The following is a 12,821-nucleotide window of genomic DNA, read 5'->3' as shown; positions in this document are numbered from 1 at the left end:
GTCTCTACTCACACCCCTCTGCAGCAGTTAACATTAAAGGAGCACTATCGGACTATTTTCCCATCACGAAAGGTACCTGTCAAGGTTGCCCTCCTTCCCCTCTTATCTTTATCCTTACATTAGAAGCCCTCTTACGAATTATTCACCAGAACGTAGACATCACTGGAGTCCAAGTTGGGAAAGTTTCTCTCTCCAAACTGTTAGGCTACATTCACACAAGCGTATCAGATTCACGTGCGTGAATCTGGTCCGTGTGTGTTGCATTATGCATGAGTGTGCTTTGCAAGTGGTATGTGTTATTCACGCACTCGCAAAGCGCATCTTTTTTTTTTCAATGGAATTGATGCGCAAATCACGCACAGCACACTGATTTGCATTAGTGTGCTGTGCGTGATTTTCACACACCCATTGATTTCAATGGGCGCGTAGGTGCGTGAAAAATGCACCAATATAGGACATGCAGGGAGTTTCACGCAATGGACAAACGCTGCGTGAAAACTCCTGCACGTGTGAATGGCCCCATTGAAATCAATGGGTCAGTGTGCTGTGCGTGACTACAAAATTAACTTACATAAATCGGAAGCTCTCATCATTTCCCTAAACTCGCCGGCCCTTGTGTCTTTATCCTCTGTCTTTCCATTTAAGTGGTACCCATCTGCATTACAATACCTAGGGGTCCCTGCTCACCCCATGCACATCGGGACTATAAGGCCAACTTCACTTCCATCATCTCTTAAAAATTATCTGGACAAATGGTCACATTGCACCTTCACATGGTTCGATCGTTGCTCAATACTGAAGATGAATGTCCTCCCTAGGATACTTTCTTTATTACAGGCCCTTCACAATCATATTCCTGGTTATTTTATTTTTTTTTTTAAATGGCCTCCCTGTTCACAAAGTTTATTTGGAATAACAAACCAGACAGAATCTCTAAAACGCTCCTAAACAAAACTGGGGAGTTGGTCTGCATGACGTTCATGCCTACTTTAGAGCCACACACCTCACCAGGTTAGTAGACTGGCATCGCCATGGCAACACTAAACTTTGGGTCTCTCTAGAGTCCCATTTCTGCCCCTCCAGATCCTACCCTGGTTACCTATTCTCCCACCCCTTTCCCCATCTCCGCCCACCATACCTCCCATTCTGCCGATACTCAAATGCTCCACCGATAAAGATAGGCCTCCTCTGGCTGCTATCGGCCCACTCCTTTTCTGACAAGGGATTACTTGCCTTCGCTGTCGTTTTTTAACAAAAATACTTCAGAACCACGCTCATAGGGATTCTGGAGAACAAACCAACACTATTATTTCCTTCTTTCCCTCCCATCTCCATCCTTCCTCACATGCGTTAAGACCCCACTAGAAACTATTTCAGAAAAAAAGGAATATTCCTCAGCACATCCACAATGTGTAGTATAAAAAGAGATTTATTTGGTCATCTTGGTACTCACTCTACAAAGAAAATAAAGTCAAACTGCTTATCACATGCAACATATCCCCTGATTCCTCTATAATCTCGATCTATTTAAAACTCTTCTTCACACTGTAGCTTCCATGTGGGCTCTCTACCATATATTTTGGTACTGGTCGATGATTGTTCCTTATTGGGAGGACATTCAAGCTCTATTCTCGAGGATCTTTGATATGAATATTCCTCTGCATCATTTACCATACATTTTAAAACTTGCCCTCTAATAATGTGGGCAAATCTAATATCAGGTTGCTCCCCCACATTGTTTGCTACAAGGTGCCTCATTTCTTTATTTTGGAAACAGCCTGTGCCACTCAAGGATGTACTTATATACCTGCATAAGGTATCTTCGCTGCATAAAAAAACCTGATCACGTTTACTAACTACGTTTATCATGAACGTCGGGAAAGCTTCCGACGTACACAATAAGCGTTTCCATAGGACTCGATTAGCCCGATGGAGTCCAAAAGAGTGTCCTTTTGTCCTCCGTTGGCCTGGTTATACGTTCTACTTTTTTTTTCCTTTTCAAGTATGGAATAGTGTAGCAGATTACGCTATTCCATCCAGCGAGATACTGCGCAAGTATACTTTTTTTAAACATAGGAGTTTGTGTGTGATGTATGCCACTGTATGGAATACATTACAGGCATACATTTAACCTATGCATCAGAAAGCTCCAGTGACGTGACTGTTCCTGCGGCTCCATCATTTACCAGGGGGAACATACAGCCCGTTGGGGTGAGCACAGTACAAAGTATGGACAGTGACATTAGCAGCTTGCCCAATAAGCAGCGTTCATAAATTGTGCCAAGAGAGGTGTAGAGGGCTGCATAGCGACATATCTACTGTATGCCTATACAGTCAGTTACCCTGCAGCATTCTGTTGGAGGTAAACGCCGGGAACCCTCCTTACATATACCTTCAATGGAAGTCTCCAAACGTGATGTGAATGGGGCCTTATTCATATCACTATAGACAAGTTTAAGGGCCATATGTACTCAGGCTAGTTTTATAATACCTGCTGCCACTTTGCCTTCCTGTTTATATTTTACACAACTTCCTTTTCTCATCACTCTTCCTTCTTTCTTCCTCTTGTTTCCATTTACTCGTTTTATTTTCATGATTATTCTCCCATACTGATATTCTATTTTAATTTGTGTGTTAATCATACTGTAATAGCACCCCCAATTTTCCTTGTTTTTTGTACTCCTTACCTAATTTTGTTTTAGTAATAGACAGTTTCAAAAATCATATTTAACATAAAAACACCCAATCCCAAAAACAGGAGCCGTACTGTAAAAAAGGCTTGTATGGCAAGTACTAGCCTCGGGGGATTTTACTCTGTCCCCTTAAACATTAACAAAAGAACTCCAATGAGTTGAGGCTGCACTCCAAATGAATTTAAAGCGGATTTAATCACCCAGTATTCATAACGTTTCACCTTCGCTTGATAATGCCTTCAATGAGAAGGTGAAACGTTGCTGTGAACATTGGGTGATTAAAGTCGTTTTGAATTAATTTGGAGTGCAGACTTAACTCATTGAAGGTTTAACATAAAAACATGATTTAAGCAATAAGTCATTTTCAGACTATAACTGAACACTAAGCAGAGAAAATTCACAAAATATTTAAAAAATCCCAATCCTCAATATCCCTCAATCCTAATTTGTATCATTTTAAAATTAAACCGTAGAAATATATCAAGAATTCTTCTATATGGGTTTCAGGATAACAGCCATTTTTTCCCATCCTTCTCCTCACAATCCTGCTACTGGCTGTAAGTCAACTGGCAGCAGAAGGTGCATCCCCCTCTACCATGTCCACTGTAAAAGCAGAGAGATTGTAGAGTCCCACACCGTTGGCCCCGTTTGCAACAAAGATATGCAATTTACCTTAACTGTTGAATAAGATCCTCGCCTTCTTTTATTATATTGACTGTAAACTGGAGAGTTGTTTGTTGTTGCTGTCCAAACCGCTTTATTAAGTCCTGAACAGCTTCCACTGACTCAGCATAGACATCATCCAGTAGTTCCTTTTGTAAATCCTCCATCCACGTCCACAACTAAAGATGTATGAAAATAAGAGATTTTTCTTATAAATATCACTGTTTGAAGAGCATTTGTCACTGTTTTTTGGATAATTATCATAGTTATCTTAGAATATAGTCTCTAGTTCAGTGCTAGTGAGGCCATTGGCAGCTCATAACGACAACGATAATATTTCATGCTGCATAAACGAGCGTTTGCGCGTTCATTGACTGATCGATGCCCAATGAACACAGGGTAATGATCTGGAAGGAGTGTTCATATGAATGCTCATTTGCTCGATAATTTGCGAGTGTAAAAGGGCCTTAAGAAAAGGTTCTGCACTTCTGTTAACGCTTATAGTATACGGAGCTGCCAGCGCGGGGTTGCTGGGCTCTAAAATACTACAGATAAGCGCAAGTTAATCCAGTAAGTAGTGGCTTCAATGCGCGCCTGGCCAAGATGTCCTGAAGCCGGTCAGCAGACACACGCTGGCAGCTCAGCATGAGGGAGAGGCAAAGCAGGACTTTCAAACATTAAGTAGGAATATATGGGGATAAAGTGGATGGCACCTATTGGGCAATGCAGCTGGCACTTGAGGGCAATGCGGTTGGCATTTACAGGGGCATTATGGCTGAAATTTATAGGGGCAATGTGCAAAAAAATTATTGAAAATTACATACATTTATAGATATTGTCTAAATGTAAAGGGGATAAATGGGTGTAAAAACATAAAATATTTACACCAATATAGTATCAGCTGAAAATTTGGCAGCTTCTTAAAGGGGTTATGCGGGATATTAAAAATAATGCTGATCCTCCAGTGAATAAGACAGTGGTGCAATGCCTTGCACAGCCGCTACAAATGTAACGGTACATCAAGTATGAACAGAATGAACCACCGTATAAACAATAGGGCCGCAGTGCTCGTACGCGCTGCTGCCCCTTCAAACAGCTGATTGGCAGAAGTGACGACAGTCGTACCCCTACCGATTAATTTTAATAACCTGGATAACCCCTTTAACATCAAGCTTCTGCATTAGGACTGCTCACACAAGAAGGAGCACTGAGGACTTGTATGTCAGCTGACAGGAAAGCACATCTCTAACTTTGAACACCATAATAAAGTTTATACATAGATTGAATCCGCATAAATTTCATAACGAACGTTGTAGAAAGTGTAGTGTTATATAGTTAGTATGGTTGAAAAAAGACATTTGTTCATTAAGTTCAACCAAGGGATGGGAGGAAGGAAAAGGATGGTAGAAACTATAGAACTTTGGTTTACCCCTATTGATCCCGAGGATGGTTTATATGTTTATATATATATATATATATATATATATATATATATATACATACACACACATACATATATGTGAATACATACATACATATACACACATTATATATATATATATATATATATATATATAAACAAAAGAACAAAAACAAATCTGCATTAACCCTTTAATGAGCGGGCCTGAAAAGACCTTAATGACCAAGCCAGATTTGTTAAATCTGGTATGTCTGACTTTATCAGAGAATAACTCTGCGAAAGTTTTGAATATCCAAGTAATTCTGACATTGTTTTTTCGTCACATGTTGTACTTTATTTTAGTGGTAAAAGTAGACTGATACGATTTGCGGAAATTAATAAAAAAATAGAAAAATGGAAGAAATTTTGTAAAAATTATCATTTTTCACTATTTTTAACTGCAATATGTCACATATGTACATACATACTGTACAATTTTTTTTATTAAATATGTATTTCCATCGCTTTATTCTATTTTGGCAGCAATTTTGAAAAAATAAAATACATTTTCAGCAATTTAGAGGACTTACAAATTGAATAATAATTTTATAAATTTTGAAGTACATTTTGTTTTCCTGCACCAAGCCAGGATTTCAGAGGCTCATAGGTCTCAGAGTGATGGAAACCCCCACAAATGACCCCATTTAGAAAACTAGACCCCTTAAGGTATTTATCTAGGGGTATAGTAAGTATTTTGACCACACAGTTTTTTTGTAAGAATTCATGCAAAGCAGGTGTAAAAAAATATAATTTCACTTTTTTCATAAAAGTATCACTTTGAAGATAGATTTCTTTGTAAAGCGACCATGATAATGAAGAAACATACCCCAAAATCTATCACTCTGTTTCTCCTGTTTTCAAAAATACCCACATTGTGGCCCTAATGCGCTGCTTGGACACACGGCAGGGCCCAAAAGGAAGGAAGCACCCGGAGGCTTTCATGACTCATATTTTGCTTGAAAATGTTTTAGGCCCCACTGTACATTTGGAGAGGTTTTGAACTACCAGAACGAAAGAAACTCCCCATAAATGACCCCATTTAGAAAACTAGACCCCTTAAGGTATTGATCTAGGGCTGTAGTGAGTATTTTGACCGCACAGTTTTTTGCTAAATTTAATGCATAGCAGGTGAAATAAAAAAAACAAACACTTTTTATATAAAAGTATCACTTTGAAGACCGATTTCTTTGTAAAGCGACCATGAGAATGAAGAAACACACCCCAAAATCTATCACCCTTTTTCTCCTGTTTTCAAAAATCCCTCCATTGTGACCCTAATGCGTTGCCTGGACACACGGCAGGGCCCGAAATGGAGGGAGCACCCGAAGACTTTCAGGACACACGTTTTGCTTGAAAAGGTTTCAGGTCCCATTACACATTTATAGAGGCACTGAGCTGCCAAAAAGATAGAAACTCCCAATAAATGACCCCATTTTGAAAACTAGACCCCTTAAGGTATTCATCTAGGTGTGTACTAAGTATTTTGACCCCACAGTTTTCGCAGGAAGTAATGCAAAGCAGGTGGAAAGAAAATTTTATTTCACTTTTTTTCACAAATGTGTCATTTTAAGGTCAGATTTCTTGTACAGAGGACATGAGAATAAGGAAATGCACCAGAAAATGTATCACCCTGTTTCTCCCGTGTTCAAAAATATCCCCATTGTGGCCCTAATGTGTTTCCTGGACACACGGCAGGACCCAAAAGGAAGGGAGCACCCGGAGGCTTTCAGGACACACATTTTGCTTGAAAATGGGAGGATTCTACTTTTCTAGATTGAGAAATATATGTCCCTAACAGTTTCTACACCCTATGACTATGTCGTGCTAAGAAAGCAGCTGTCCTGAAATCATGTCAGTCCATAGACATTATGTATATCAACCCGCTCTAATATATAGTAAGTTAGAGTGGGAAAATTTATTAAAGTGTTGGCGGAAAAAGGCAATATATCCCCAAAAAAGAGGAGGAAGAATGTATCCAGCTATGTGGAAAACTAGAGCATGTAATGACTTTATTATTCAAAGTGACTGGTCGTACAACGTTTCTTTAGCTCCATCAATCCCTATATAAGGGACGAATGTGCCAAGTGACGCGGTACAACATAACAAGCCCCTGCCCGGCAAGGTAGGAACCGCCATGTGCACAAAACAACCAATCACCTGTAGAATATATAAAGGGGCAGTGTCCCACACCGTATGTATAGATACAGTAAAGGACCACTACTCCCCAAATTAATGTCGCTATTTCTAGAAGTATTGTCGGGAGTAAGAGGTCCACCAAAAACCCGAACAAAACTGTAATAAAGCCCATAGTGTATTGATAAGGAAAAGCTCGCTTATTAGAAATCCTCAGAATAAAAAGAAAAAATTATGCCGTATCCCCAGTCAGTAACAGCTATTTATGGCAGGACATAGTCATAACGGAAAAGGAAATAAAAAGCTTTCAGGGCACAATTTTATCTTGAATGAATTTTAGGGCCTTATTCCACTTTATATAACTGGGTTATATCCCAAAATGACTCAATCTAGAAAAGTATATTTCCCTCTCACCCAAAAAAAAGTGATTAAAAAAAAGAAATCTCTAAAAGAACCCTAAATTTTGGCATCTCCTAAATATACAGCGAAGCTGCTTCCCTAAAACAAAAAAAAGAGGTGTACAGAAAAATAAAATCCTAAATAAATCCTGCATTTTAACTTTTATAGCTCACAAAAGAAAATTAGTAATGTGCGACGGTATGATAGATTTCAAAACAGGGACTTATGCATAGACCAGGGTTGGAAGGACAAGCGGAACAATAATATCTTGACTCACTTCGCTGTCCTCGTTTGCTGCAGACCCGACACCGTTTTTTGGGGTATTTTTGGTTAGGTGTTGAAGGGATGGGGTGTAAAAAATGTTTTTCAACAAGTAGGCGTACATCCTCTGACTCATGGACTACTCTCTGGTCTGCAGATTGAAATAGGAGATCTTCAATCACTTTCTCCTGAAATTCAAAGAATGTCGCCCTGCCCGCTGATTTTTTGTACAGGACAAATGCATTGTGCATCGCTACCTGGATTAGGTATATTGCCACTTTCTTATACCACGTTCTGGTTTTCCTTTTAACCAGATAAGGTTGTAACATCTGGTCGCACAAATCTACCCCACCCATGAATTTGTTATAGCCGATGACACACACAGGCTTTTGTCTATCTGCAGAGGCCCCACGTTCTCTAACAGGTGCTGTTGCACTAGTATGGATAGTGCTGATCATGTAGACGTCCTTGCGGTCACGAAATTTTAAAGCCAGCATCTTCTCAATTTGAAAAGTTCATGACTCCCCCTTTGGTAGTTTTTTTATCCACAAGTTGACGTGGGAAACCTTTGCGATTCCTGCGTATTGTGCCACAGGCTCCGGTGTTGGCACAATGAAGGGCGCTAAACAATGGCACACTGGTATAAAAACTGTCCGTGTATACATGATACCCCTCGTGTAGGAAAGGGCCAATTAAATCCCACACAACCTTACCAGTGGTACCAATATTTGGAGGGCACCCTGGTGGATTGAATTCACTGTCTTTACCCTCGTAGATCTTAAATGCACATGTGTAGCCAGTAGTGCTTTCACATAATTTGTAGATCTTTACCCCGTATTTTGCACTTTTTTAGGGTATGAATTGGTGGAATGAGAGACGCCCTTTGAAATTCATTAGCGATTCATCCACTGATAAATTTTGTTCAGGGGTATATGCTCCTAAAAAGGAGGAATTAAGAAAATTTAGCAAAGGCCTTAATTTATACAGCCGGTCACGACTTCTGTCGCTGGAAGGGTGTGCCTGTAAGTTGTCACTAAAGTGGAGAAATCGCATAAGTATTTCGTACCTGCTGCGTGACATAATGCCAGAAAAAATGGGGGTGGCATGTATAGGGCCTGATGCCCAATATGACCTAATAGAGGTTTTTTTTTATAATTCCCATGTAAAGGGTGAGGCCCAGATTTTTTTTTATTTCCGTTGCATTTGTGGGATTCCACAACCTGGCATAAGGTGACGAAGGCTTATTTGCAATGTACTGCCTGGCATACAAATTTGTTTCCTGCACAAAATGTTCCAAAACTTGGTCCGTAATAAAAATATTAAAATAATTTAGTGGTGAAAAATTACTGACATTGGGACTTATACCAGGAGTAGCAATAAAGTCATTTATGGTGGGAGAAAATAAACTTGTGGGTTCCCACACTAAAATCGGTTTGGTGGGGTTGTGCAATTTCAGGGGCTGCACTTTGAACGGACGTTGTGGCAACTGCGCCGTCTCCCATATCACTGGTGCTGGGTCTCATATCCATAGAATCCCTTGAAGCGACACTTTCGCTGTCGCTTTCAAGTAAAAGCTCAACTTCAGATGCAGAATCCGTATCGGAGCATAGCATCTGATAGGCTTCCTCAACGCTGTATCTTCTGGCAGCCATAATGATTATACAGTCTAAACCGCAAATAATAAACGTAACTAGCGGTTTCAATTTTTTTATCAACTAATCACACTAAAGGAATGAAACTTTTTTTTTTCCAAGCCTAAACCTAAACCCTACGCCTAACACAAACTGTAAACCCAAGCCCAGAACAGCACCCTACGCCATCTAACAGCGTACACGCCGTCTAACAGCGTACCCTAAAAACAAAGTCGTATATAGTACGATTCTTAGTATATACAGTAAATATATGTATATATATATATATATACTATATACTATAAAATACTGAAAAAATGTGTTGTTTTTTTTAAACTGTGTGAGGAACAAGTGATTTTGTGAGGGGACACTGACACACTTGTATCTGTTTCTCTCCACAGCTAGAACAGAGTGAGGAGAAACAGATACATGTTTTTACTTTTATTTTACAGTAGTGATCACTATGATTGGATCTCATAGTGAACACAAAAGATCAGGAACCAATACTATTGGCTCCTGATCACTGCTCTAAGAACAGAGCTGGTAGCAACAGCTCGTTCTTCGAGCAGGAGCTGTCATTTAGACACTCCCGGCGGCTCTGTACACAGTAACAGCATGTGACCGCTGTGATTGGCTGTCACAGCGGTCACATGCTGTTACGACGAAATCGGCAGGTCCTGATGGCTGCACTTAGAACCGGACCTGTTACTTACAGCCGGTTTTTAGTGCAGACTTGACCAGGGTGCCGTTAAACCCACTCTACTACAGCGACGCCAAAAGGCGTCGTTGTAGACTGAGTAAATGCACCGCCCGACGTCAAAAAACGGTGGGCGGTCGTTAAGGGGTTAATAATAAATACAAATTACCCATAAAGGCATTAACCAGTCTTCCTTAAAATGGAAACATTTCCCTCCTGATCTCAAGCGGAAGTCAAACTGGGTTAAATTTTAACAACTTATAAAGAAGGTGGCAAGAGCCCTCAACATTTTTTAGAAAATATATTGATAAGCCACACCAGGTATACATCACCAGTAGTTTGATAATAATTGATAAGGGGAGGGGAAAGTGGAACAAGCATCTGGAAGTATGACGATAGTTAATAGATGAAAACTTTATTAGTTTTTTTATATTTTTGTGTAAGTTAAAAATGAACAACAGCATATTAAATTATCACAGAGACCCCTGTAGTTCTGCAATGAAGGGAATGAGTGTATCCTATATATTATTGTGTGGCCAGCCTTGCCAAACTGTAATCACATATGAATAATGGCATGACCCCCTGACTATGTAGAAAGAGTCAGGACAACTGGAGATGATTGTGTTATTGGGCCAATTTCCCTACCCTCTAGTTGTATACCCGTGTGCTGCATGTCAAATCTTAACCAGCACTGCTATTCCTCCGCTCGTGTGTCGAGCGGGGGAAGAATGACAGCGACCGAGCAACAAACTGAAGGAGGACTGTAGCATGGGCTGACAAAAGGTGCTCTGGTAACGCCAGAGCATTGGAATTCAACTGACAGTCAGCACTATTGCTCCTCCGCTCACAGACTGAACGGGAGAAGCGTGGCAATGGCTGCAGAGCAAGCCAAGTGAGAGCAATGAAAAGCACAGAGTGCTAGAGCCCTGCCTACCAGTGAGTCTGCGGACGTACAGGACAGATGCGGCCAAGCGGCTCGTGTGAGAGCCGGGTCGCTATTACGCGGGTTTCACCGGTATTTCCGGCTTCTTCTAAGAGCCTAGAAGAAGTCATAAAAACCGGCGAAACGCGCGTCGAGCGTTGTTTTAATTTATGTGCCTTAGCCCTAAAACCTAGCAAAATGTAACTGTTCGCCTCTCCCTCCTAATAGCGACCCGGCTCTTACACGAGCCACTTGGCCGCATCTATCCTGCATGTCAGCAGACTCGCTGGTAGGCAGGGCTCTAGAAGTCTGTGCTTTTCATTGCTCTCACTTGGCTTGCTCTTCAGCCATTGCCACGCTTCTCCTGTTCAGTCTGTGAGAGGAGGAGCAATAGTGCCGATTGTCAGTTGAATTCCAATGCTCTGGCATTACCAGAGCACCTTCTGACAGCCCACGCTACAGTCCTCCTTCAGTTTGTTGCTCGGTCGCGGTCATTCTTCCCCCGCTCTACACATGAGCGGAGGAAGTACAGCGCTAGTTAACAGTGCACTTCTAATGCCCCGATACCGATCAGAGCGATTTTTGCGCAGTTTACATTGCAGTCCTCTTCCAAACTGCTGTTTGGACGCTGCTGCATTTCCCACGTTCGGTACACGAGCGGAGGAATAGCAGTGCTTGTTAAGATTTGACTTGCAGCGCACAGGTATACAACTAGAAAGTAGGGAAATTGGCCCAATAACATAATCACCTCCAGTTGTCCTGACTCTTTCTACATAGTCAGGGGTCAGGCCATTATTCATATGTGATTACAGTTTGGCAAGGTTGGGCACACAATAATATATAGGATACACTCTTTCCCCTTCATTGCAGAACAACAGGGGTCTCTGTGATAAATGCTGTTCATTTTTAACTTACACAAATATATAAAAAACAAATAAAGTGTTCATCTGTTAATCATCATACTTCCAGACGTTTTTTCCACCTTCCCCTCCACTAATCAATTATTCTCAAATTTTAACAAGAATTCTATACATTGACATAAGAGCTGATATTTTTTGTTCTAAAAAACAATAACCTCAGCCTTTTTTAAAGCCATCTATTGTTCCTGCTGTAGCCAGCTCAGAGGTAGGCGATTCCACAGATTTACAGGTTTTATGGTAAAGAATGTCGCCTCTGGAGATTAAACTTTTTTTTCTCCAGACAGGAATGCCCCCTTGTCTTTTGCGAGGAATTTTAATGGAATAAATTTTTACCATATTTTTTGTAAGGACCATTGACATACTTATGCAAATTAATCATGTCCCCCTTAGTCATCTCTTCTCAAGGCTATTCTTCTCAAGAATATTCTATACAGTCCTGGACAAAAGTTTTGAGACTGACACAAATTTTGGTTTTCAAATTTTGCCGCTTCGGTTTTTATAGTGGCAATTTTAATTAACTGTAGTCATTCCTTGCCATAAATCTCAAAAACCCTATTTCCACTGCATTTGAGAAATGACCTGCTAACAATTTCAGTGATTTTCTCGTTAGCTCAGGAGAAAGTGTTAACGAGGACAAGGCATCTGATCTAACTCTGTCATGCTGATTAACCCCTTCCCTCTTTAGCCACTTTTGACCTTCCTGACAGAGCCTTATTTTTCAAATCTGACATTTGTCACTTTATGTGGTAATAACTCCGGAATGCTTTCACCTATTCCAGCGATTCTGAGATTGTTTTCTGGTGACATATTGTACTTTAAGTTACTAGCAAAATTTGCTCGATATGTTCAGTATTTAATTGTGAAAAACACCAAAAATTAGCGAAAAATTTCAAAAATTTGCATTTTTCTCAATTTAAATATATCTGCTTGTAAGACAGGCAGTTATACCACACAAAATTGTCGCTACTTAACATCACCCATATGTCTACTTTAGATTGGCATCGTTTTTTGAACATCCTTTTATTTTTCTATGACCTCACAAG

The 12,821-nt window shown here is 40.3% G+C and overlaps 1 protein-coding gene across 3 annotated transcripts in view; it reads right to left on the bottom strand.

Annotated features, from left to right (window-relative positions):
* TRIO (trio Rho guanine nucleotide exchange factor) overlaps positions 1 to 12,821 on the bottom strand; it is a 539,453-nt gene that overhangs the window by 314,468 nt on the left and 212,164 nt on the right. For all 3 annotated transcript variants that reach the window (XM_075826894.1, XM_075826893.1, XM_075826892.1), the window contains exon 12: positions 3,366 to 3,535. In XM_075826894.1, coding sequence (XP_075683009.1) covers positions 3,366 to 3,535 — 170 coding nt within the window. The remainder of the gene's footprint in view (positions 1 to 3,365; positions 3,536 to 12,821) is intronic.

This window comes from Rhinoderma darwinii, chromosome 5 (assembly GCF_050947455.1).
Source record: "Rhinoderma darwinii isolate aRhiDar2 chromosome 5, aRhiDar2.hap1, whole genome shotgun sequence".
Lineage (NCBI taxonomy): Eukaryota > Metazoa > Chordata > Amphibia > Anura > Rhinodermatidae > Rhinoderma > Rhinoderma darwinii.
This window is presented reverse-complemented; position numbering and strand designations above follow the sequence as displayed.